Source organism: Acinonyx jubatus, chromosome C1, assembly GCF_027475565.1.
Source record: "Acinonyx jubatus isolate Ajub_Pintada_27869175 chromosome C1, VMU_Ajub_asm_v1.0, whole genome shotgun sequence".
NCBI classification, from domain to species: domain Eukaryota; kingdom Metazoa; phylum Chordata; class Mammalia; order Carnivora; family Felidae; genus Acinonyx; species Acinonyx jubatus.
Genome location: NC_069381.1, coordinates 16,520,125 through 16,545,697, shown reverse-complemented (window position 1 = coordinate 16,545,697; position 25,573 = coordinate 16,520,125). Strand labels below are relative to the sequence as shown.

Below are 25,573 nucleotides of genomic sequence, written 5' to 3'. Positions count from 1 at the left end.
CAGTTTTCTCCTCCGTAAACTGGGTGCAATGCAACCTGTCTCCCGGGATGAGGGTGAGGATTCATGAGAGAGTGAAAAGGTCTAGCCCAGTGCTCGGAGCATAGAAGTTGCTCCCTAGCTGGTGTTCCCTCCCCGTCTCCCACTATGTGGCTGTCACAGAGCTGGGCACAGAATCTGGCTCTGCAGACACCTCCAATCAGATACAGTTTCTGTTTTCAGAGGTCATTCATTCATTCATTCATTATTGGTTGTACAGTCGTCCAACCAGCATTTAAGCAGCATTTCTGGGCACCTACTATGTGCCAGCTGCTGGGACGCAGAGTTGAATTAGACCACTTCCTTGGCCTTTGAAAATTTTATTTACTCATTCTTTCAGGAACATCCATGGAGCCCTTCTGTGTGGTTTGGCTGGGTGGGGGAGTGGTGGGGGTAACGTGAGCATTGCTGGTGGGGGTGGGGTTGGGGAGGGAGGCAGTCAGCCCCACAGCTCATGCCTCCACATCTGGGAAGAGCAGGAACCCAGAGAAGATGCTGTTGGCACCTTCTATGCCCACCAGGGAGTTCTTGTCAGTGGCCTGCAGGAAGACGTTCTCCCCCTGCTTCAGCTTGAGGACCATGCTGCCCGTGGAGACCTGGAAGGTGTTGTGGACGTAGTCGCAGAAGGTAACCACCTTCTGCATTTGCTCCCGGCCCCGCATGAGGTTCACGCAGAGGTTTCCTCGCGAGCTGGCATGGTAGGTGAAGTAGTAAATGCCGGGCACCCTGCAGGTGAACTTGCCGCTTCGAGATTCGTAGTTGTTGTTCAGGTTGGTGATCACCTGGTCAAAGCGGATGGCCTGGTCCCGCCGAAGGGCACTGTTGATGGTCCTCTTGGCACAGAAGGCGATTTTCTGTGTGGCCTTGTAGTCTCCTGATTCACCCTTGGGGCCGCGGGCTCCGGGGGGCCCTGGGGAACCTTTGGGGCCAACGGGGCCCTTGGGGCCTACTTTTCCTGGATTCCCAGGAATCCCTGGGTCTCCCTTCTCCCCAAACTCACCATGGTCTCCAGCCAGCCCTGGCAGCCCTGGAAAAGGAGAGACGGGAGAAATGATGGGCCAGAGAACCACGGAAGGAGCCCCGGGCTGGGAGGCAGGGAGCCTGGCCGTGTAACTTCTGACATGTCCCTGCTTCTCTCTGGGCCTCAGCTTCCCTGGCGGTGGGGGTTCTCCTTCCAGCCCAGCTTTCTGAGTCTGCGATGTGCCTGGCAGCAATGGGAACTGACGCCCGAGGTGTGGAGGGTGGTGTCTCCTTAGGGAAAGTGCTGGGCCTGCCCTCCTCACCAGCTCATCCAGGCTCCCCTTGTTTGGGCTTAATGCCTGGAGCGGGGATAATGAATTCTTGGCACATGTGCTATCCCTCTCCACTCGCTCCCCCAGGGCAGACATCTTTAATCAATCCCAGCATTCTTTCCTGTGCAGTGGGCTTCCAGGGGGCCTTGGAAGCCTTCTCATGGCCACTCCAAGCAGCCGCTGCCCCTTGGTTCGGCACAGCGCGAGATTAAACCTCTTTTCCAGTAAAGTGGTGGAGTATAGTGGCTGAGAGCACAGGCCCAGGGGACAGATGGATGTCCTCCTGCCCCACCTGCCATTATTCATCGGGTCACCTTGACGGAGGCACGTTCTCCGGGACTCAGCGTCCTCCTCTGTACAATGGGGATGATGGTAGTTTGCGAGATTGTGTGGGTTACACGCGGTTATGTGAGGACGGTGGTTGGTTTTGGTTAAATGAACGGATGAACGGCATTTTCTGGGGGTGGGGGTGGGGTTTCATGGCAGGAAGTCTCCTTTGAACCCTGTGACAACCCCACAAAGTATCTGCCTGCATTGTATGGGTGAGGAAATAGTTGAGAGCTGGGTAGCCACTTCCCGGGGAGACAGCCACTGCAGTGGTTTTCTGTCTCTCTACCCGGAGTTAAGGGTAAGAGAGCCATGGCCTGATCTCAGCCTCAACATTTACTGGGCTCCCTTGGGCAAGTTGATAGCCTTCCTGGGCATCAGTTTTTCCGGCTGTAAAATGGGAATCAGAATCCCCTCCTTGCAGAGTCATTGCAGGGGTCGGGGTGGGGGGTGGGCCTTGGCAAGCCGATGGATTTGTGGGGGCTTGTGCGATCTCTCAGGTAGGCAGCTGTGACTGGGGGGGCAGGAGACAGGGCCTGGCTCGATGACATGGGAGTAACCCCAAAGCCTGCAGTACCTTTCTCTCCTTTTATCCCTGGGGTCCCGGGTGTGCCAGGAGAGCCCGGTGCCCCGGGAATGCCCGGGATGCCGGGGATGGCCGGGTGCCCGGTGCAGCTGCTTTGGGCCCAAGAGACCTCAAGCAGAAACAGGAACAGCAGCAGCAGCAGCAGCAGGGATGCTAAGACGCCATCCCTCACGGTCTTCATCACTGGCCCGGCTCAGCTACCTCCTGCAGGGGTGGGGGGAGAAGGTGGAGTGGGTTTTACCACCATGGAGACTCCTCGCGTTTCTTCACTCATGCATCCGCTCGTCCGTGCGTTCACCGAGCGTGTGCCAGCTACCAGACCGGACCCCGCGCTGGGTGCTGGGGTAAGAAGGATACGGCCCCTGCCTTCACGGAGCTGGCCTTCGAGGGGAAGGCAGGCAGTAAACAGGTCAACATTCAAGTAAATGGAAAGAGAGACAGTGCAGAGCGATCTGTGAGGAACGTAGGGTGCCTGGAGGCAGAGTAACCAGGCTTGAGGGGCGGGTGGATGGTTTTCTGGGAGAAGAAGTCCTCCCATTAGGAACGTCTTCTAGATGGGGGCAGCGTCTCCGAGAAGTGGTGTTCAGGCCAGGACCCAGAGGTTCAGAAAGGGCTGGGGCAAGAGTGTTCTGGGAGGAAAGGAAGTGGAGGCAAAGGCCTAGAGGGAGGACAGAGAGCCTGGAGTGTTGAGGGCCAGCTGGGAGGCCAGTGAGGCTGGAGGGGAGTGAGGGGTCAGAGGGATGGGAGGTCAAGGCTGTGATTTGCGGGCTTTGGGCCACTTGACATCCTCAGAGCGGCCCTGCCTGGAAAAAGCTATTATTTTCATACCAACAAGGACCCTGAAGCTCAAAGAGGCCAAGACACCGGCTCACGGTCACACGGGAAGGACTGTAGCCAGGATTCAAACCCAGGCCCGTCTGGCTCTGAAGCAGGTATCCCTGCCAGCACCCCAGGCCATCTCTGCTGATGGGATGTTCTCAGGTCCCTCCGCAGGCCCCGGCGAGTGGGAAGGGCCGGCCCCTGCCGAATACCAGGGAACTAGGAAGAACCGAGCTGGTCGGCACAGCCAGAGCCCCTCAGCATGGATTCTCAAGACGGAAGCGCCCTTAACATTCTAGTCCAAAGTTTTTTGAAAAATTGAGGTGACATTCACATAATATAAATTTAACCTAAAACGATTATCTTTGCATAAGTACCCGTTCCTGGAGGTTTTACAAAATGACAGATTTGACAACTTCAGTAATCCATGCATTGGGCACTTAGCCAGGCTCTGGGCCAAATACTTTATGTGCTACTATCTCATTTAATGTGGTCTTTACAACAGCCCCTCCCGCCCCAATAAAGCCCCCAGCTCTCTCCTTCTACAGATGCGGAAACTGGGTACTGGAGAGGGCAGGAACCTCCATCAAGGTCACACAGCTGCCTTGTGGCTGGGATTCCAAGCAGCCTTTCCGAGCACCTACCACGTCCACTAGACCTTAAAACTCACAGGGTGTTCTGCTAGGAGGCTGTTAAACCTGGTAGTTTAAAACGTGGGCTTTGGAGCCAGACAGCCTGACGGGGGCTCATGAGTGGCTGTGTTTTGAGCAGCACTGGGTACGGGGCTGGCGCTCGGTGAAGGAGGCTATTTTATGGTTACTGTTCCTGCTGCTGTTGCTGCCCAGAGAGCAGGATGTGTCAGAGGCGGTGGTGAGAGGTCTCTGGGGTCAGAAGGACAGCCGCGCTTCCAGGGTCCAAATCAGGGTCCACTCGCAGGGGAGGGCCCCAGGCAAATCGCTTCTCCTCTCTGGCGAGTTTCCCCTTCCATGAAATGGGGATAATACTAATCCTTGCCACATAGGGTTGGTGGGAGGATAGATGATGTGGGCCCTGGCACGCCAGAAATGCTAAAGGAATATTCGCTATTTTTGTATTATCCCTGCCATCCAGGAATCCCCAAGCGTTGGGATATGATGGAGGATGGTTGGAAAAGTAAAGCAGGGGCCAGCCCCTTTGGGAGATAGGGCTCAGGGAGAGGAGATCTCAGGTGGGTACAGCCCAGCGGTGGAGAGCGCAAACGGGGTCGGGGCGATGGGGACAGCGGGTCCAGACCCACAGTGAGACCCAGGCTTCCTAGGGAAGCAGAAGGTGGCAGGGGGAGTGGGAAGATGCATCTCAGGGGCCGCCGAGTCTCAGAGCTGGGCATCTGGTCCGAGCCCTGCCCTCGCCATCCATCACCACCGTCGGCCTTGCCCCTCACATCTTTCCCATGTCGCCAACCCTCCCCTCTCCTTCCAGCCCCGACAGCTCCTTTTCCCTGACTTGGAGTCAGACCGACGAGACTTCAAACTGCCACCTCGCTGTACGGCCTGAGACAAGTGCCTTAACCTCTCTGGGCCTCTTTGGCAGAGTTAACTGCTACCCACAGGACCGCCAGAGGATGGCAAGAGATGGCATCTGAGAGGAATGAGGTCTCTAGTGTGGTGTCTGATCCCACGCCCGCCTTTATAAACATGCAGTTAGTTATCAGACCAACTAACCACTAATCGCAGCTCCACCTACGAGGCAAATTCGTTCCTTGAAAGAGTCAAGCTGAGCTATTCTCAGCAGACGGAGAGCGAATGAGAGAAGGCCGGTGCTGGAAAAGTGCTGGGCTGGGTGAAGGGGGGCCTGGGTTCTAATTCCACCTCGGCCTCTGACATATCTTGAACCAGGTAGTTCACTAAGCGCTGAGTGAGCTTAATCTCCTTCAGGGCTCCTAGGGCCCCTAGAACGTTCCATCATTCCCAGAGAGGGTCTAGGATGAGAGGGGTTACATGACTTGCCCCAGGTCACCAGCATCTAAGACACAGAAGCAGGACTCAGCTTGAGTCTTGGTGATTCCAAAGCCCTTATGTTGGTGGCTCCCATTTTAGGCTGCTCCCATCACCTGGGGTCCCGGGCAATAGTAGATACACAAGTGCACCCACGGGAAGTTTGGTTCCCCAGGTCTGGGGTTGGGCCTGGGGGTCCACACTGTTAATCGCCCAAGGCAGAGATTCAAAGTCTACACTTTGGGAATCATCACCCTCCGCCATATTGTCCAGCTGGCCAGTCCCCCCAGGTCCTGAGCCCCGTCCTCACCTGGGAACTTTGTGTCCTGTAGGGCCGCTCGGCTGGGCAGCAGTGGGGCTGGGAGCCAGGAGCCTGCTGCTCTCGGTCCAAAGGGGAAGTTCCATTCCCCAGAGACAGGAAGGGCCTTCCCCTGAGGGCCCCCTCCCATGGGCCCAGCAGGATGGCCCCCTCCACTCTCAGCCCATCCGGCAGTTTCAGGCCGCATTTCTGCAATCGGGAGGGGTTTACTGTAAATGCGGTGGGTAGGTGGCCACTTTGGTTTCGCCAGCTCAGCAGCTGTTGGGGGAACAGTCTGTCCTGGGAGAATGTCCACAACCGGTGGCTTGCGTGCCAAGGCCCCTGACCTTGTGATCCCCTACAGCAGACGTAGCTGTTCCTCATTGAAACGAGAACATGGCTGGCCTGGTGCCTGAGCACTGGATTTGGAGTTAGGAACCTGGATCCGTGATCTGGCTCTGCCACTCATCAGAGTGTGATTCCTAAGGTCTCAAACAGGGGTCTAAATGTTCTCAGCCAAGAGAACCCAAGGGAGCCCCCATTTCCTCTGCTCTGTGGTGGGACTATACCTGCTCTATAGACGGCATGGGGCACTGGGGAGCTCATCTGGGATCGTGGAGGGTAAAGCGTAAAGTGCAGCACACATGTCAGTTGTTAATATCACGCCATGTCTCAGGCTTCCCTTTTCTGGGTTCATCTTCTCTGCCTCTTCCCATTCTGTCCTTCTGCTCTTGCCCTGTTCTCAGAAAATTATCTAATAATGAATTTTAAATGTGGTTATTATTTATTTATAGCCCTTCCTCTGCTTCCAGCAGGGCTCGACGCTGATGACAATAATGGACAGAGGCAGGGGCTTATTGCTTGTTGATCCTGGAATCACACCAAGTCAGGGCTGGAGAGGCGCTTGGAGGTCACCCAGCTCCTTCCCCTCACCTTATGTATGGGAAACTGAGGCTCGGAGGGGAGAAAGAATAAATAGTTACCACGAGCCTCTCTGTGCTAGGTGCTGGAGACAGACCCACAAGCAAACCAGCCATGGCTCCTGTCCCCAGGGGAATTGCTTCTACTTGGGGAGACTGGTGTTCAACATTGAATGACACAGTGGTTTCATGGCTTCTGTGACAAATGTCAGAAAAAGGAGGGGACTGCCGGAGCCCACACCTCATACAAGGGGCAGGTGCAGGCCTCAGAGCAAGGCACCCCTGGCCCCAGACTCTCAGCCTGTTTGCGGAGGCTGCATCTAAGGCACCGTGATGCCCCTCACAGGGATGGTTGCCCAGCTGGCACCAGGAGCTGCCATAGGTCAGGAGGGCCCTACTTGTGCTTGGAGATAGAATATCTTTGGGCTTGTGGATGCTGATTGATGGAAATTAAGTGTTACCTGCAGTGGGTGTTAGGGAAGGAAAAGACTTATTTGATAAAACCAAAGGGTCTCTGGGCTCAGCCAACTATAGACGGGAAGGGACTCGGGCTGGATGAGGAGGGAAAGGCAGTGTATTCTGGGCAGGGAGAAGGGTGGAGCTCTGTACCAGCTGGTCTCTGAACCTAGAAAATTGTAGATTCGTAGGTTGCGGGTCCAGGGTCCTTCTGTGGGTTCCCAATGGCAATGGGAATAGGTGAGCTTGAACTTGGGGTAGACAGTTTGAGACTAAGAACAGAAAGAAGCAGGGAGCAGAGTATGGGCATGGGCTTTTGGAATCAGCCCCTGCCAAGTTTAAATCCCAGCTTTGCCTTTTTCCAGCTATGTGGCCTCAGGCACATTTATTGGCCTCAGTTACCCAAATATGAATGTGGGGGCATGGGTTGTGGGGGGCCAGTGAGGTAACCTGGCATGTCCAGGGCTCAGCTTTTGGTAGGCCCCCGATGCAAACCTGGGGACAGTGCTATATTTATGAAGAGAAGGTCGAGTTCTTGGAGCCTGGGAGCATGGGGAGCCAAGTGTGGATCAGGGACCAGGCGCAGAGGGGTCCCTGGACCGTGGCCCCTGAGTAGGAGCCAGCTGGTCTCTGTATCTGTGAAATCATTGCTCGCATCCCTGAAACTTATAAACCCTCCATATCTTGTGGTCAAAAAGGCATTCCTTGCAGCTTGGCGTGTCTTTTTCCTGTCCCTGTCCCAACCTCCCTTGCCTGCCCCCCCTTAGAAACCCTCGCCAGGTTTCCCTCAGCCCAGCAGACAAGCTGGCATTTTCAAAGGCCTGTCTCTCCTGACAAAGAGAGAACAACAAGGAAACAATTATGGAAAACAAAAATGGCAAAAAAAAAAAAAAAAATTGTCGCTTCCAAAGTACAGGTTTCTGATCTGACACTGTGGCCCACATAAACGGTGTATTGATTTTTTAAACAAAAGAGAAATGAGAAGAAAGATGTATCACTCGGGGCACTGCTGGGCAGACTGCTAAGTGGTTGATGGAGGAGAGTCATGAAGAGAGTGGCCCTGCGACCTGGCCAGAGGCACCCCGTGAACCAGGCTGGGTTCCTAGGCCTTTGCCTCTGTTCCCTCTCGCGTGCGTGTGTGTGTGTGTGTGTGTGTGTGTGTGTGTGTGTGTAGCCCTCCTTCCTTCCCATCTGGGGTATTTCCCATGCCCCTCCTATGTGCTAGGCGTCTATCAAAGTGGCCTCAGGGATACTCACCGTCTAGCGGAGAGGGCAGACGTGTCAGTGAGTGAGTGTATGAAAACCAGCTAGAGGACCATGTGCTTTATTTTTTTTTAATGTTTATTTATTTTTGAGAGTGGGGGAGGGGCAGGGAGAGGAAGACAGAGGATCCAAAGCAGGCTTTGCACTGATAGCCAAGAGCCCATGTGGGACTCGAACTCACAAACCCAGAGATGATGACCTGAGCCAAAGTCGGATGCTTAATTGACTGAGCCACCCAGGCGCCCCGAGAACTATGTGCTTTGACTTCACCTGGCCAACAACCTACTCACCCATATCCCCGTCCTCTGCAAACTTTTATGAAAAAAAGCCTTGATTCCAGAAATCTTTTTTTTTTTCTTGTAAACAAATCTGCAGATGATTTTGCTGTGCCACCAGATTGGAGAACCAAGGCTCTAAAAAGACAGGAGTTTGTGATCCAAGGCTCTGGAGGTCACTGTGGGGACACAAATGGGAAATTGGGGAAGGTTCCGTGGAGGAGGGGTGATCTTTGTGTTGAACCCTGACAGTTGAGTGTGTATTGTCCAGGTGGATGAGGATTCGTGTGAGTGGGAGGGGGGGGCTGTGCAGGATCACGGCAAAGGCGTGGGGGGTGTGAAATGTCTCCTCTCACGAACAAAGGAGCCAAAGTGGATGGAGGTAGTCGTGGAATTAGGCCGCAGCCGCCTGTTGTTCAGCCCACCTCAGTGGGCTGGTGTCTCTGTGAGCTCCACGGGGCCTTGTGGAACCAAGCTGAGATCCCAGCTAGGCCCAGGCAGGTTCTCCTACGCCTGAGCAAACTTTGGGTCTCCCTGGGCTCCGAGGCTGGACTGGCAGTCTGCACAGGAACGTTATGCTTTCTATCATTTTTGAATTTGAACTGTCAGCCCTTCTCATGGTCACCACAGTGGAAGTGCTGTGGCTAGTGTCTAACCTCCTGGTCCTCCAGCAAGGATCATACTTGCTGGGCCCAACCGTCAGGAACCTTGCAGGGGAAGCCTGGTGGCTTGTGGGCAGCAGTGGTGTTAGTTGATCTCTTGGAGGCTCCCAGAGTTTGCCAGTATTCGGGGTGAAACTGGGGACAGAGTCTCACTGCCTCACTGATTCATGCCCATCTCAGAGCACCGTGATGAATATTAATGACTTAATAGATCGGTTAGCATCATGCCTGGGGTATAGTAAGTGCTCAATAAATACAAGCTATTAAGATTTTTTAAATGCACTCATTCATTTACTCTGCTTTTAGTCACTCATTTACCCACTGTTCATTCATTCATTCACCCCCATTAACTCATTAATTGGGCACAAATCCATTACAGATCTGTTCTTTGTCTACATTGGGCTTACCTGAGCCCACAGGTGCTTCCAAACTTCAGCATAGGTCAACATAGGCCTGGGAATTCAAACACTCCTGTTTGCCTGTGAGCACAGATACCTTTAATGACAGTAGCACCTGTCACCCAAACAAGTGACAACAGATGGCACATTGGGGACCTCTTGCAGCCTTTAATCACACTGGAGCATCCCTCTCTGAAATGGCCACAGGATGCTGAGTGTCTTAACACTGGCACCAACCTTTAACTGAACACCAACTGGATGCTCTGAGTCTAGAGCCCATGGGTGGCTGTGACAGGTGCAAAGCTGAGGATGAAGAGGCCTGCTCCTTTGAGGACTTGGCAGTGAGAAGCCTGAACCGTGCCACATTTTTCCATTTATTTATTTATTTATATATCACCTTGCCTTTCCGGAGACTTGGGGAAAAAAAAAACCATCGACAGGGTTAGAGGGTGCTGGTTAAGTCTCAAAGCAGTGACTCCTGAAGGAGTTCGGAGGAGGGAGAGAAGTTGGGGCAAGGGCGTCAGGGCGGGCTTCCTGGAGGAGGAGTCCATCAGGTGGGGAGAAGGGCCTGGGCACAGCGGTTCTTGCAGGGAAGCTGAGGGGAGCGGGGCGGCCCCGGGCCTGGAGCGGGCCTGGCTGCCCTAGTCAGGAAAGAGCAGGAAGCCAGAGAAGACGCTGTCCGAGCCTTCGGTGCCCACCATGCCGTTGTAGTCATTGACCGCCAGCCATACCTGCTCACCCGCCTGTAGCTGCAGCAGCACACCGCCCGAGCTGACCTGCTTCCTGTTGGACAGGTGGTCACAGAAGGTGGTCACCCTGACACCACTCCGGTACAGCAGCACGCACAGGTTGGCCGTCTGCGACGTGTGGTACACAAAGTAGTAAAGACCCGGGACTCTGCAGGTGAACTTGCCGGTGCTTGTGTCATAATCGCCCTGCGGGTTGGTGATGGCTACGTTGAACTTGACCAGGCTGTTGGCCGTGGGGTACTGGGATGTCTGCCGTGTGACCGTGAAGACAGACTGGTGCTTCTGCTTGTATCTGCCCTCCTCGCCCGGCTCCCCAGGGGGTCCCATGAGGCCGGGAACCCCTGGACTACCAGCCATTCCCGTGGGGCCATTTTTCCCGGGATGCCCAGGTGTGCCGCGTTCTCCCTTCTGACCCTTGGGTCCTTGAGTTCCAGGGATAGCTGGGATTCCTGGGGAGAGAGTAGGTGGGAAGGAAGTGATGGGGCATGGGACAGGAACAGGGACCCTGGGTGTCCTCCAGGGGACTTGCCACCAGAGTTTGGTCTCTGGAATGTCCTTCTCCAGATGGACTGGATCACCTGGGGGTAAGCATGCAGAGAGTTGGAGGGAGGCCCTGGTTGGGGTCCGGCCTCCCCCATGGACTTGTTCTCCGAGCGCTAAGACGCTCCCCTGTCCCTTGGCTTCAGTTTCCACATTTACGGTGGAGAGGGTGGGACTCGCCAGCCTCAGGAGGTGTCAGAACCGGGCAGGGTCTCAGAGAGCACGTCAGAGGCCTTGACTGTCAACCCACAGCCAGCGTGTGGCCTCAGAGAGCTTCTGTGTGGCCTGCATGGTGTTTTCTTAAACGTTTTATTTAGAGCCCAACATTAACAAATCCAAACCTCACCTGACAGTTTTGCTTCTGAGTGTTTCTTGACAAAAATCAGAAGATTGGTCGGAGGCCCATTTCCTGGAAAGCTCATGAAACTTATTCTTTAGGCCCCATTAACTTGCGCTGGCCCCTTCAAGGCCCTTTGCCTAACATTACTCTTAAAATTTTGTCGACTTTTTATGTTGAAATAATTATAGATTCACAGGAAGTTGCCAAGAAAAAGGGGGGGGGGCAAGAAGAGCCCATGTATTCTTTGCTTAGTTTTCCCCAGCAGCACATCTTGCATAACTAAAGTACGATATCAAAACGGGAAAACTCACCTTTGGACGATCCACTTTGCACGTGCGTTCATTTGCACGTGTGTGTGTATAGTTCTAGTACAATCCTGTAGCACGCGTAGATTTGTGTCACCACCCCCTTCCCCGCAGTCAAATGTACCTATAATTTTGTATTATTTTTTAAAGAGAGGCCTCAATATTTTATAAGGTTCAGAGCCCCACAAAACCTGTATCCCTTCCTGAGATGGAACCACCCCAGGCCGGCTTAGCACATGGGAATCACTGGATGGAGCCCAAACAGAAGTGGCCCCCACCAAGGGGGTTGATTTCTCCAGCTCCCCCGGCCCCATTCAGCCCACTGGAGCCCCTATGACACCTGGGCTGGTTCCATTTCTCTCATATTACAGATGAGGAAACTGAGGCCAAAGACTTGCTCAAGGCCACGCAGCCATTAGGAGGTGGAGTCAGGATCGAAAATCAAGTCTGGCTGAGTCCCAGTCAGAGGATGTGATTCTTGTGACAGCCCTGATTATCTGAGCCTCTGTGAGATTTTTCTCCCCTTTCCAAACTGTACTCATCTTTTAGGGCCTGGCTCTAGTCTCCTCCTCCAGGAAGCCCTCTTTGGCCAACTCTGCCAGCCCTCATGGCCGTTTCCTACTTCCTTAGGGTTGGGTGTCTGTGCAGACCTATTTGTGACAGATCCTCTATGGTTTGTGAGCCTGTTTGGTCCTGGGGTTAGGAGAGGGGGTTGAGGATCCAACAGATCCAGGCTAAAGCTGTGTGACCCTGGGCAGGTGACCTCCCCTCCCCAAGCCTCTGCTTGCCTAATTGAGGAAAGGATATAATAGAGATCCCAGAGAGCTTCTGGGAGCTTGGAGTGGGAGAAGGCATGTGCTGGGCACCTCATAGGAAGTGCTCCATAGGGTCAGCTCCTGGTGACAGTTGTCAGTGATGCAGGGCCATGTCTCATCCCTCCAGACAACTGATTGGGAGGGGGAGGACATGCACTGGGAAGGGGCCTGAGAGGCAGGGGAAGGTAGTGACTAAAGGCACTTTGGAGCGGGACAGGATTCCACAGTGTGACTTGGGCAAGTTCCTCCAACTCTCTGAACCTCAAGTTTGACATTTGTAAAATGGCAGTCAGGCACTTTTAAAAAGGATTTTGGCCTCAGTTTTCTCACTTGCAAAACAGAGTTAACAATTTTATCTACCCTGTAAGGTAAGCATATGCTGAGCATTTGGAACCATGGCTGGTATGTAGTAGGCGCTCAATAATTGGTGGCCATCAGCCACTGAGCTGTGAGATGGCCAGAGGCAGCGTGCGGTAGGGGATCTCAAAAGATGGCAGAACCGAGAGCCTTATTCGGCTCACCTTGAATTAGAGAATTCCTTCTGGAATGTTGGCAAAATCCCATTCTATTGCCAGGAGAGAAGATGACGGTGGGGAAATCCCTAAGGACGTTCCTTGCCACCGGCCTCCCACACCCCCACTGCCTCTGCCAACAACCCCCTCCATCACTTCTGCCCAACCTCACCCCAGTCTCACCCACGCTGGCTCCAGACACGCTGCATCCTGGATACGCACCTTCTGACAAACAAGTCGCCCCCAGACTCTGGTGCTTGCTCAGCACCAGGGCCCCTTCATGTTCTCAGCCCCCTTGGCTCATGCTAGGGCTTGCCCATCAATCTGCAATCCTGACTTCTCACTCCCCATGGCCCAACTACCCAGGATCCCAGGGAGACGGGTGAGCACAGATCTCCCATAAAAACAGTGAGGACAACAGCTATACCACACAGAGCCTACACTTACTGAGACCTACCATGTGCTGGATGCTTCTTTAGTAGGAACTCACTTAATCCTCCCCTTACAGCACCCCGTGCAGTAGGTACTATCTCCCCATTTTATAGATGAGGAGACTGAGGCGCTCTGCACAGGGAAGTGGTAGGGCTGGGAACTGAAGCCAGCCCTCTGTGCATTGCGGACATTCCCTACATGGGCCACCCCCCCCCCAGGGGTCCGTGTTGCAGGGCAGGTGATGGATGGAGGCGCTGTAATAAACAGCACAGCACTTTAGAGTTTGTCAAAGGTCTTCAGGTGGGTCATCTCCTGTGATCCTCCCTGCCACCTTCTGGGGCAGGTGCTTTTGTTCTCTCCCTGTTGTCAGATGAGAAACTGAGGCACAGAGAGGGGAATATGGAGGACCAAGGCCTGGGCTCTGAGAAAAGAGGGGTTACACCTGCTGGGAAAGCTGGACTCTGTCCTGGGAGCAGGTGCGTCCGTAGGGACTGTACTTCTCGCCAACAAGTCGCTGCCCTTCTCCCCCAGGTTAGCGCCAGATGCACACTGTGCCTGCTGCCCCCAGGTCTTAGGTGACCCCTCCCCAGAAGCCCAGCAGACTCACCTGGCTCACCCTTGGGCCCTGGCAGGCCATCGTGTCCGTCCTTCCCTGGGGCCCCCGGCAGGCCTGGCATCCCGGGGATCCCATAGCAGCCTGTGCTGGCCTGGCCCCCAAGTGGCAGCACCAGCAAGAGCACCAGCAGGTTTAGTCCAAGGGGGGGCCGGGAGCTGGACACCGTGTCCATCCTGGGGAAGGATCTGGGTAGGGAGAGAGCTGAGTTGGCCCCCTGGCCCCTCACTCACCCTCCTCGCTGGTCTTTTGACAGCCCTCAGGAGCCTATAGGTCCCTTCCCCAGGCCCCATGCCCCTTGGGTCCTGGGACCACAGGATGGATGGAGGATGGGGCCTCTTCTCTGAGCCGGGACCTTTAGCTCAGCAGTGATGGGGACCCTCCTTCCTCTCACAAATCAAGCTGTCCCCATGTTTCAGGGAGGTAGCAGGGAGAAACTGCCATTTGCTCCCTCTCAGCCGGGGTCTTGGCCTCACCTGGGAGTGGCAGGATTCTGGTCTGATCACAGAGGTATCCTCAAATCTGCTTCCCCTCTCCCCGACTGGAGGACGCGGTGTCAGAGCGGACACAGCAGAGAGGGCCCAGAGCAGGCTGGGCGGCCCCCTCCCCTCTGCTCACCCTGCCCCCAGTCCCACATCCCCTTTCCCATCATTCTTCCTGACTCAATACTTTCTTTTCGGTACTGACCTAGGCTGACCCTGTGTCCCCCCCACCCCCGCCCCGGATCATGAGCGTCTGAAAAGGGGAAATGTCCCCTCCCCCGGATCTGCTGAAGCGTGTGTGTGTGTGTGTGTGTGTGTGTCCAGTTCAGCCCATCCCCGTATGTTGGCATTTACAGTGCCTGAGACTCAGCTATTTTACAATATTCCTAGGAGGAAGTTATAATTCCCCCTTTACAGATGAGGAAACCGAGGCCCAGGAAGGTGAAAGCCCTTACCAAAGGTCACACAGCGAATCCATTCTTGGGGTCCAAAGTCTTGCTCTGCTTAGCCTCTGCTTAGCCTCATATGCACTTGTCAAGTGGCAGGCCTTATTCTAGAAACTTCCATCTGCCCCTCCCATTGGTTGTACTTGGAGGTGGACACCCAGGACGACAAGCTTTGATGGCAAGCAGCCTGCTGTGGTGGGACTCTGGCTACAGAGTCAGTGGCCTCAGATCTTCCAGCCCTGCCACTCGGCTCCTCCAGGCCTTAGCCTTCCCATCTGTATACTGGGTGGTGGGGGAGGCCCAGGCTTCGCATGCCGGTGCCTCTCCCTTTGCTGGGGCCCTTGACGATCCCAGCCTCCCTGCACCCCTGCATCTGGTCTTGCAGCCTGTGGGAGCTGGTGAGGCGTTGCCGGTTGGGGCCAGTTTGGGCAGAGCCGAGAGAGGCTCCTCTCCTCTCTTCCTCTTCTCCTCCTATAAGATTCAGAAGAGGAAGGGGCTGTTGAGCAGTAGAGGGCTCCAGCCCTGACCCCACACTTGCCACCCGTGTCACTCGGGGTGAGGGGTTTGACCTCCCTGAGCATCAGGTCCCCCTCTGTGAATGAGGGGTTCCAATAGCTCCCATGCAGGGCAGTGGTGAGGACCCAGTGTATGATGCATGTACAGGGCTTAGGCTGGTGCCGGGCATGAGCAGGAGTTCAGAGCTCTGTCCCTGCCTCACCAACTGACCCTTAGGGCCTCAGTTTCCCAGTCTGTCCCTCTACCCTGTGGCACAGGGCTGCAGAGTGTGGGATGAGCGCAAGGATGTGAATGTCCTTGACCCTGAAAGTCCCCAGCAGGTGTAGGGCTGGGAAAAGCATAAATGATAGACACAGCACTGGCAGGGGGGCGGGGAGGGGGACCCGAACGGCACCTGGGGCTCCCATCTTCAGTTCTCATCTCGTTTGCACCTGGGTCTGTCTTGTCCAGCAGGTGGCAGCCTCAGCCCATGCTCAGCCCGCCCTTGCCCCAGCAGCCAGGCCCAGCCTAGCTCTGCCCGTTCCTCCATCCAGCCTGGCCAGTGATTTGCCCAGTGAGGGGGAGGGCAGGCAGGGTGTGCAGTGTGTGGGTGGAATTTAGAATAAGGAGCAGCCAGACTCCCTGCAATCACATTTCTGTAGCCGGGTCTCTTCCACCACTTACAGGGCCCGCACTCCTGACATCTCTGAGTCCCATTACAAGGAAAGGAGGTCTCCACTTTGGGGTCAGGCAGAGCTGGTTCAAATCTAGGTCCTGCCGCTTTCTGGCAGTGTGACCTTGGATAGGGATCTCCTTTCTCTGAACCAGTGAAGAGGGACTGCTGAGATTAAATGCATCAATGGCTAGGAAATGTCCAGCCCATCGTAGATACACAAAGATGGGCTTCTTTTCCCAGTCCGTGGGAGAGTGTGTTCTGGGCAAGGAGGCAGAGAGCTGGGGCAGAGTGGAGGCCTGAAGGAGGCAGAGAGGCCGTGAGGAGTCCAGCACTATGCTGGGGCTACAGAGGGGTCACTCTCTTCTCCCCAAACCCCAGAGGCTATCAGTGGGGGCAGGGCAGGGCAGCCCCAGGAGAGGGTCTTGGGTGTATGTCAGAGGCCAGGGTGCTGGGGAGGGGGTGGCATGTGAGGACTCCCAGGCTGCTTGTGTGTCAGTTAGTGGGTGGGAGACACGGTCCCCGTGGCTCAGAGGACGGCCCAGTGTAGTGTGACAGGGTCAGCATGTGGGAGAACCGGGGCATTTCTAAGGCATGTGCGTGTTGGAGAGTGAGGAGGAGGTGCACCCCTGCGTGTCACCTGTATCCCAAGTACGACTGTGGGTTTGAGGGTGTAACTAGTGTGCACGTCCAGGGGTGTGCACGGTGTATCTAAGGGACTGGGTTGGTGTGCACCGAAGAAGGGGATTCCTGTGCCCGTGTTTCAGTGGGAAGTAGGTCTCCATGGGGGAATGTGGGTCACAGGCAACCTGAGGAAGATGGGTGTGCCTGCGTGGTGTGCGCACAGCACAAAGCACAGATGGCTTCCTTTGAGAAAATGTGCAGGGCAATGGACAGCCTAGGACTGAACTCCCGGTCTCCTTATTGTCTTCACATACGGAGGACATAGCGAGGCTTCTTGCTTCCGAGTGTTCCTGGACAGGCTAAGTGGGACCCTGGGAAGGCACCATGAGAATTCCAGACCTTCTCAGTTGCAGCCCGGGAGGGATGCCCAGTGAGCAGCAGCCCCAGCCTCACATGCCTGCCTGAGTGGAAGCCCAGGGCCGGACTCAGGAAACCTGGCTTTGGGGAGGACTGCTGGCTGCCCTTGGGCCGATTACCACCCCTCTCTGAGTCTTGCCCATGTTTTTCTGGCTCAAGGTTGGAAAGCACGTGTCAGGCTGTGGCTGTGGAGGCTGGCAAGGGTCGCGGTTAAACACGCAGGCTTGGGTAAGTAAGCCTTACTAGCCTCACTTGGCTAGTAAGACTTGGGTTCAGACCCCAGCTCCTCTACTTAAACGCGACCTTGGGCCTTATATCCAGCCCCAGACTCCAACCTGCTTCATTATCTGTAAAATAGGGTCGTGATACCCACCTCACCCCTCAGCTGTACAGATTGAACAAAGCATAATAATACCTAGGACTTACTCAGCCCTTACTCTGACTCAGGAACGGCTCTGCAATTTTCACGTATTAAGTCACTCAATCCTCTCAACAACCCTTTGAAGTAGGTGCCATTGTTATTCCCATGTTACAGATAAGGAAACTGAGTTCACTGAAGTTATATAATATGCACGTGGTTGGACAACCGGTAAGTGGTGGCCCTAGGTCCTAGGACTCCCAGGACCTGCTAAATACCTGCTGTAAAATACAAAACACTCTGTAAGCACTCCGTAACTGTGGTCCTTATGCTCCCTCCCAGTGCCCAGTGTAGCAACTCAACAGACGCTCAACAGACACGGCCTCAGGTATTTATTGTTGGAAGGGTTCGAAGAGATCAGTCTCCTTACAGCGTGCAGCCAGCGGCAAGTTCTAGGGGCCCCGGGAGCCAGCCCTCTCCCTTCAGACAGCTCAAGCAACAGCACCCCCAGGTAGAGCAGACCATAGCAACCAGAGAGGTGGAGTGAGTGGGCCAGAGTCACACAGAAAAGGAAGCATGTGAGGCCAGGGTCGGGAGGCTCCTTCCCTGGTTCAGATGGATGGGAAGACGAGGAAGCCACTGAAGACGCTGTCCACCTCAGGGCCCTGGTAAATCCGGCCCTGGGCGGGGTCTCTTTCGATCCAGACCCGATCGCCGCGCTGTAACTTGAGAACCGTGCTCCCGGACACCACCTGGAAGATTCCCTTGCTGTTGGCGTCACAGAAGCCCAAGGAGCGCTGGGCCTGGTCCCTCCCAGAGGACACGATGGACAGGCAGATGTCCCACTTGGACACCACCTGGAAAGTGAAATAGTAGTAGCCGGACACAGCACAGATGAACTGGCCCGTGTTATTATGGTACGGGCCTTCCTGGTTGGTGACGACCGTGTCGAAGATGACGATGTTGCCACTCATTGGTGGGTTCCGCCTGATGGCCGAGAAGGCTGGCCGTGGCTGGTCCTTGATGTTGCCCGGGTTGCCCTTGATGCCTTTCACTCCCGGGATGCCAGGGAGACCCAGGGAGCCACTGGGCCCAGGGAAGCCCATGTTGCCAGGGTTTCCAGGGGGCCCAGGGTCCCCCTGGTCTCCTTTAAGGCCCTGGATGCCCGTCCGGACACCAGGTGCCCCTGTGGGGGAGAAAGGCCAGATCTGGAGTGAGAGTCCAGTGTTCCCTAGTCCTCAGGGAGATGGGAGCTGGGAGATGGCCCGGCTGCTGTGCAGTGGAGGATGGGGGAGTGCCTGGGCCTTTAAGACCTTGACTCTGGCTGGCTGTGTGACCTTGGGCAAATGTTCCAACCTCTGAGCTGCAGCTTCTTTATCTATCAAGTGGAAAGAAGTGCAAACAGGCACTTGGGAAGCTGTCAGGTCCTGGCAAAAGCAGGACACTGGCTCATCCACTGTGCTTCTGGCCGGCCGTGAACTCCACACCCCGCCAGGCCACTGACCCCGATCCCTTTAGGGCAGGACTACGTACAGGACGCCTGGATGCAAATGCTTGCAAGTGTCTCTGCAGATCTTTCTGGCCTGCTGCCGACTGGGAGGCTCAAGAGAATTCCCTGAGACTTCCTTCTCCCACCCTGGGCACGTCCTCCTCTCTCTTCTCCTTCACCCCCAACCTGTTTTCTAGACTGTGAGTTTCTGATGCCAGAAGGGGCTGGCAATGGGGAAGCAGGGACAGAGTTGGGTGTGGGGGGCTGGAAGGAAGCTGAAAGGATAGTGGCCATCGGTCAATCCTCTCTGTGTGCCAGGTGGGGTTATTTCTTCGGTTTACAGATGAGGAAACTAAGGCTCAGAGAGGGTCAGTAACTTGCCTGAGGTTACACAGCAAGAAAAGTCTCCTGAGTCTAAAGGTTAGCATCTTATTCATTCTGGTAACTTAACAACAGCCCAGGAGTGTGCACTTTTCCAAGACCTTTCTCATTCATTGCTTGTAGTGGTCCATCCTCCAGGGAAGGAAGGTGAGGCCAAAGAAAGAGGACTCAGGCACCTGGGTGGCTCAGTTAAGCGTCTGACTTCGGCTTGGGTCATGATCTCACGGTTTATGAGTTCAAGTCCCACATCTGGCTCTGTGCTGACAGCTCAGAGCCTGGAGGCTGCTTCGGATTCTGTGTCTCCCTCTCTCTCTCTCTCTGCTCCTCCCCCGCTCACTCTCTGTCTCTCTCTCCTTCAAAAATAAATAAACATTAGGGGCACCTGGGTGGCACAGTCGGTCAAGCGTCCGACTTCAGCCAGGTCACGATCTCGCGGTCCGTGAGTTCGAGCCCCGCGTCAGGCTCTGGGCTGATGGCTCAGAGCCTGGAGCCTGTTTCCGATTCTGTGTCTCCCTCTCTTTCTGCCCCTCCCCCGTTCATGTTCTGTCTCTCTCTGTCCCAAAAATAAAAATAAACGTTGAAAAACAAAAATAAATAAACATTAAAAAAAGAAAAAAAAAAAAAAAGAAAGAGGACCCAGGCAGTAAGGGGGATATGGAGGGGCCTGGCAGCCTGGGGACATGTCCAGAGAGAAGACTAGGCCCCCTCAGCCTCTGGGACCAAGTGCAGAGTGCGCAGGCATCACGTGGGGGCCCAGGTGGATTCCCGCTTCTTGGTGCCACCCCCAAGTCTCCACCCTGGAGGCCAGGCCAGGCCAAGGGAGGAGGGGCTGGGGTCCAGAGGGAGGTACTCACCTGGCTCCCCTTGCTCCCCCTTGAGGCCTGGCCGTCCGGGTCGGCCAGGCGCTCCTGGGGCCCCAGCCTTCCCATCTGGTGCTCGGCACACATCCTGGGTCACTGTAAAGGTCAGGGATGTGGCCAGCACGCAGACCACCAGCCAGCCCCATGGGGCCTCCATGATGCCACTGTGGAGACATGGGCCAGAGTGGGCATCACACCCTCACACACACCCAACTCATACACTTGAACCCTACGCCCACAATACACTCCCTCGAGGGCCTCCGAAGTCTGCCTCCCACCCAGCTCCAGGGACCCCGCACATATACACAGAACCAGAAATTTGCCCAGATACACACACACACACACACAGCTGAGCACACCCACACAGTTACATACTCAAACACACAAACACAGCCTCTCATCCCACACCTGCACACCACGGCGAGTGAACTCAAAATCCACTGCACGCTCCTGGAAGTACAAACCGACACCCAAATAGACTCCACCTCTCACTCCCCCAGACACACACATTCATATACTCCTACCGATGATCAATCCCATTGAACAAATATTTATTGAGCGCCTACGCCTTATTTAATTCACACTCTCTCACCCAGATGGCAGAGCTGTGCATACGCACGGGGATTCACAACCCCCTGACACAACACATGTGCTCACTCCCCTACACATTCGGCCCCTTTCAGCACCCGCTGTACCCTCTACGGGGACCCCTCTCCTGGCTCCAACACCCCTAGCCTCTCCCCAGCTTCCTGTGTTCTGGGGGGGGCCGAAACCTAGGAACTCTGGCTAGAGCTGATGTGTCTATATTTCCACCTCCCACCGTCTCCCAAACCCAAGGAATAAAGGTCCCCCCACTCACTTATTCCGGATCTTGGATCAGTGCCCCTTGCAACCCTGTCCTGGCACAGAACCGGCTGGCAGTGTTCTCCCTCCCTCCCGCCTCGATTGTCCAGCCTCCTAGGTCAGCTCCCCGGGCCCCCACCCCCTCAGGCGCGGGCCTCACCTGCCTCAGCTGGCAGTCAGTTCAACTGGATGCTCCTGTCCTCCACCCAGGGACCCCTGTGGGACACCCAGCAGGGGTGGCGCCTGTCCGGCTGTGGCCAAGTTTCACATCCCTTCTGACTTCCCCTTCTCCTTCCCTGGACCTGCCCCCAGCATTGCCCCAGGGGTCAGAAGCCTACCAGGGACATTTTGAGCAGACCTCAGCAAGACTGGGACACTGAATGTCCTACCCTAGCCGCAGCTGGCGTGGGGGCAGGGACAGCAAGGCAGGAGTCTGCAAGGATGGAGATGGGGGGGGGGGTGGGTACTGGGGGGATGTGAGAACCAGAGAGGCAGAGAACATCAGGGCTGAAGGAATTTTTTAAAAAGTCAGGAACTTGGACTGATCGTCAAAATCTTGGAAAATACAGAAAAATACAAAGGGCAGTGTGGTAGTGATGGGAAGCTCAGTAATCAGCTTCCTAGACCTGCCACTTCCTAGCTGCCCTTGGGAAGTTACTTAACCTCCCGGGGCCTCAGTTTTCTTTCTTCTTTTAAACATTTTTTTTTTAACATTTATTTATTTTTGAGAGACCGAGCATGAGCAGGGGAGGGGCAGAGAGAAAGGGAGACACAGAATCCCAAGCAGGCTCCAGGCTCCGAGCTGTCAGCACAGAGCCCGACGTGGGGCTCAAACCCACAAACCGTGAGATCATGACCTGAGCTGAAGTCGGGGGCTTAACCGACTGAGCCGCCCAGGCACCCCAACGGGGCCTTAGTTTTCTTAATCATAAACTGGGAACGACGGATTCTACGTCATCAGATTATTATAACATTTTAATGACATAAAGTACATGCAAAACTTGGCACATGGTGAATATTTAATAATTAGCTTTTATCGACATTTAAAAAACAGCAACAGGGGCGTCTGGGTGGCTCAGTCGGTTGAGCCTCTGACTTCGGCTCAGGTCATGATCTCACGGTCTGTGAGTTCAAGCCCCACATTGGGCTCTGTGCTGACAGCTCAGGGCCTGGAGCCTGCTTCGATTCTGTGTCTCCCTCTCTCTCTGCCCCTTTCCCACTCACACTCTACCTCTCTCTCTCAAAAGTAAATAAACACTTAAAAAATTTAAAAAAAAACAGCAACAAAGCCCATGAATTCTACCATCTAGAGAATTACTGTCACCTTTTGGCCGGATCATCTAGCCTTACTTACTTATGCTGACAGGGTGCTCACCACCTGTCAGCCCATCTCACTTCACCAGCTTGGACCTGGGAACACTCTTCTTTGGATTGAGCTACTCTGTCTCTCCCAGACTGGAGACCGATGTGTTCAGTCCTCGGCTGACCATGTCTTTTTGCTTCTTCCCGTGATCATGTTTGGTTTTTGGGTTTGTGTGTGTGTGTGTGTGTGTGTGTGTTTTCTTTCCTGAGTATTTTACCAAAGGGAAGAGGGGAGGAAGAGGAAGAGGAGAAAATGGAAGGCTATTGACCTGGGCAGATGGAGATGGGCTAGGGCCGGCATTTTCAAGCTTCTGGGACTCCTTTTTCATTTGCAATCTTGAGTGGCAGCCCCAGTATGTATTCGATAGCTACAAATGGGGTTCTCTGGATAAGAGTGTGGGGGCCCAGAGCAACTCCTGCCAGCCCCTCTCTTGCCCCCGCGGATTCAGGAAGTTAGGAGAGATGGAATCTCATGGGCCATGCCCACATATAATCACCGTGTGACCTTAGGCAAACCACATCATTTCTCTAGACCTCAGTTTCTCTATCTGTAAAATGGGGATGATACAGGCTCCTCATTGGGTGGCTGAGGATCCTCTGGGGAAGTTGATGCTATCAGACCCCACATTAAAATAAGTCATCATCATTAACAATACCTGTGTGACCTTGGGCAAGTTACCTAACCAGTCTGAGCCTCACCTTCTCCCTCTAGCAAGGCGAGGGAGTGGGGGGAGGCAGGGAGGTTGCGCCAGGTGGTCTGTGACACCTGATCCAGCACCATCTCCTTTGATCAAAGTGTGTCAGCCTTGCTTTCCTGCAAGAGGAGTCAGAAATATCACATGTCAGGGCTCCTGGGTGGCTCAGATAAGTGTCCGGCTTCGGCTCAGGTCATGGTCTCACGGCGCGTGAATTCGAGCCCCACACCGGTCTCTCTTCTATCAACACAGAGCCTGCTTCAGATCCTCTGGCCCCTTTCTTTCTGTCCCTCCCCCACGTGTTGTCTCTCTCTTTCTCAAAAATAAATAAACATTAAAAAAATTAAAAAGAGGGGCACCTGTGTGGCTTAGTCGGTGGAACGTCTGACTTCAGCTCAGGTCGTGATCTCATGGCTCATGAGTTCGAGCCCCGAATGGGGCTCTGTGCTGACATCTCGGAGCTCGGAGCCTGGAGCCTGCTTCAGATTCTGTATCTCTCTCTCCTTCTTTCTCTCTGCCCCCCTCACTAGTGCTCTGTTCTCTCTCTCTCTCAAAAATAAACTTAAAAAAAATTTTTTTAAATAAAAAGCAGTTCGAAAAAAAGAAATATCACACGTCACATGAAGACCAGGGACAGAAACACTTGTCCAAGGTCACAAAGAAAGTAGCAGAGTTGGCATGAGGAAAAACCAAATACTGCGAAAGGCTTCTCACAGCATAGTTTTCAAAACTTTAAATACACCATCCTTAGAGAAATACATAGTGAGCACACGTGAACGGATTTTTTTCCCCAGCTTATTAATGAAGGAAACGGCAGGACAACAAAACTAGTTCAATGAAGGATGTGAGAAGAAAATATTTATACGTACCTATATATGGAGAGAGAGAAAAGAGAGATTCAGTAAAAACAAAACCAACAATAACCCCAAAACTAGAATTCTGGAATATTCATAAGCTTGCTAAATTAGATGCAAAACTGGTTAATGTTTATAGGGCAATAAAATCTTAACGTTGGGGGGTTGTCTTCTCTATTGGAAAGAAATCATTTGCATGATTTCTTCACTGGCCAAAAATGATTTGTAACTTATCAGTCTTCTACCAGCCAACAGCGATCTTTACAGAGCCTGGACCCTGATCAATAGTAAATAATAAGTCAAGTGAAGTGACATTCCCCTAGAGTGTCAGATGACCCTTAGGAGGACTTGTTAGACAATGTTTTAATTTGACTTTGAAAGGACGCTGGTTATCTATTCGCCTTATTTCCAAGTGTTGGATGATTTTACTTATCAGGCTGTTGCAAGAGTATAAACACTGCCAAAGAAATAAAAGTCATCGATAGTAATGAACATATCATTAGTGTGAAAGTAAACGGGTCAGCGATAGCCCTGTGAATGTCACAACAGGGACACCTTCAACCAGAGGGGATGGATGGTATTCCTCCTCTTTTCACGGAGCTCAGACTCCTGGAGGGGAGGCAGGAGAGGGAGGGATGAGAGCCCCCGCCCTGTAATGCCTGTGGAGTCACAATCCATGAGGCCCAGGTCTAGTTAGGAGTTCGAGTAAGAACCAAAATCTCCATTTCTTTATGGTAGAGTCACTTCTCACCCGAGAGTTGCTTGGGTTCCAAAAATCAGCATATAAGGCAAAAATTGTAAATGGTCAGTATTACCACTGGAGAAAACGATCTTAGGAATGCAGCATGTTGGAGACCATATATCACTTCTCTATAGCCCTATGCTGTCAGTTTTGGCTTTGACCTTAGAACAGAGTTCTCTTTCTTCAGTTGGGTACCAGCTGGCTAATGTATATCCCCCTCACCCCCCACCCCAGAGCAGGAATTGAATCTTTGAAGACGGGAATCATACAGTGCTGAGGTGTTTCGACCATGGTGGGGAGGGTGAGGGGGGTGCTCATGGGATCTGGGACACACTTGGGAACGGCGGGTCCATTCGGGTCTCCCTGTCCATGCTCATTCCAGAAATAGGCCCCTTGAGGACGTAAAGTGAGGGCGGTACCCCCCCCCCTGCTACCTTATTTAAATTGGTATTTGTAACTCTTTCTCTCTCTGAATCTTAATAGGCAAAATGCAGACAGTCAACTGTTATAAAACGTGGCTCTGAAGTCCTTGTATTTCTTTTTTTTTTTCATTAAAAAAATTTGAGGTATCATTTACATACAGTAAAATGCAGAAATCTTAAGCGCACTGCTCAGCGGCTTTCCGTGCACAGGAATGCACACCCTTTACCACCACCCAGATCAAGATACGAACACATCCTTCACCCCAGCAGGTTGCCTAGGGCGCCCCCTACCGCCAAAGCGAACGGCTTTCTGACTTCTGTCGCCACTGGTCACTTCTCCCTGTTCTTGAACTTCATGTAAAGAGAAATCATTCAGTGTGTGTCCTTTCGTGCTGGCTCCTCTCTTGTCATATGCTTGTGAGACTCATCCGTGTGGTGGCGGGTCTGTTCGTTTCTTATTGCCGAATAGTATTCTTCCATTGTATGCATTTATCACACCTTATCTGGCCCTTCTCCATTGGTGGGTATTTTTGGTCATGATGAATAAAGCTGCAGGGGAACCTGCTGGTACAAGTCTCCCCCCGCCTGTCCAGCCCCTGAGCCTACAAGCCATCCACTCTGCTGTGCTGTTCGAGCACCACGAAGGAGGCATTGTGTTTACACCCGTATCTTCCCCTTCCCCTGCCTCACACCTCTCTCAACACCCCCTCCCTCAAAAAAACGCAAACCTCCTGGACCCTCTTCGCCTGAATTTCTTTTTCTCCTTCTCCCCCCTCTACTCCCCTTGCTCTTTATTATGGAGATTGCCTTAATCACCTC

At 53.8% G+C, this 25,573-nt stretch overlaps 3 protein-coding genes across 5 annotated transcripts in view; all 3 read right to left on the bottom strand.

Annotated features, from left to right (window-relative positions):
- Window positions 1-340: 340 nt before the first annotated feature.
- Window positions 341-25,573, bottom strand: part of C1QB (complement C1q B chain) — a 124,846-nt gene continuing 99,613 nt past the window's right edge. The window contains exons 1-3 of one of the 2 annotated variants that reach the window (XM_053208681.1): window positions 5,344-5,521; window positions 2,233-2,445; window positions 341-1,063 (exon numbers count right to left, since the gene is read on the bottom strand). In XM_053208681.1, the coding sequence (XP_053064656.1) occupies window positions 489-1,063; window positions 2,233-2,422 (765 nt within the window). In that variant the 5' untranslated portion in view covers window positions 2,423-2,445; window positions 5,344-5,521 and the 3' untranslated portion in view covers window positions 341-488. Of the gene's footprint in view, window positions 1,064-2,232; window positions 2,449-5,343; window positions 5,522-25,573 lie in introns of those variants that run through there. The other variant, XM_053208682.1, reaches the window with a different exon arrangement.
- On the bottom strand, window positions 9,667-14,256 carry C1QC (complement C1q C chain). The gene is made up of 3 exons (XM_053208692.1): window positions 14,088-14,256; window positions 13,606-13,799; window positions 9,667-10,503 (listed from the first exon to the last, which is right to left on the bottom strand). The coding sequence occupies exons 2-3, from the start codon at window positions 13,784-13,786 to the stop codon at window positions 9,947-9,949; spliced, it is 738 nt and encodes a 245-aa protein (XP_053064667.1). The 5' UTR covers window positions 13,787-13,799; window positions 14,088-14,256; the 3' UTR covers window positions 9,667-9,946.
- On the bottom strand, window positions 17,484-20,998 carry C1QA (complement C1q A chain). 2 transcript variants are annotated; one of them, XM_053208688.1, is made up of 3 exons: window positions 20,840-20,998; window positions 19,831-20,000; window positions 17,484-18,292 (listed from the first exon to the last, which is right to left on the bottom strand). In XM_053208688.1, exons 2-3 carry the CDS (start codon window positions 19,991-19,993, stop codon window positions 17,718-17,720), a joined length of 738 nt encoding a protein of 245 aa, XP_053064663.1. In that variant the 5' UTR covers window positions 19,994-20,000; window positions 20,840-20,998; the 3' UTR covers window positions 17,484-17,717. The 2 variants fall into 2 exon arrangements, with proteins under 2 accessions (XP_053064663.1, XP_053064664.1); XM_053208689.1 differs by lacking the exon at window positions 20,840-20,998 and adding an exon at window positions 20,696-20,827.

Coding starts and splice junctions, on each gene's coding strand:
- C1QC (XM_053208692.1), bottom strand. CDS start 13,786: ATGGACACGGTGTCCAGCTCCCGGCCCCCCCTTGGACTAAACCTGCTG. Junction 10,504..13,605: donor AGGGCCCAAGGGTGAGCCAG/GTGAGTCTGCTG, acceptor CTCTCTCCCCAG/GAATCCCAGCTATCCCTGGA.
- C1QA (XM_053208688.1), bottom strand. CDS start 19,993: ATGGAGGCCCCATGGGGCTGGCTGGTGGTCTGCGTGCTGGCCACATCC. Junction 18,293..19,830: donor GGGGGAGCAAGGGGAGCCAG/GTGAGTACCTCC, acceptor TCTCCCCCACAG/GGGCACCTGGTGTCCGGACG.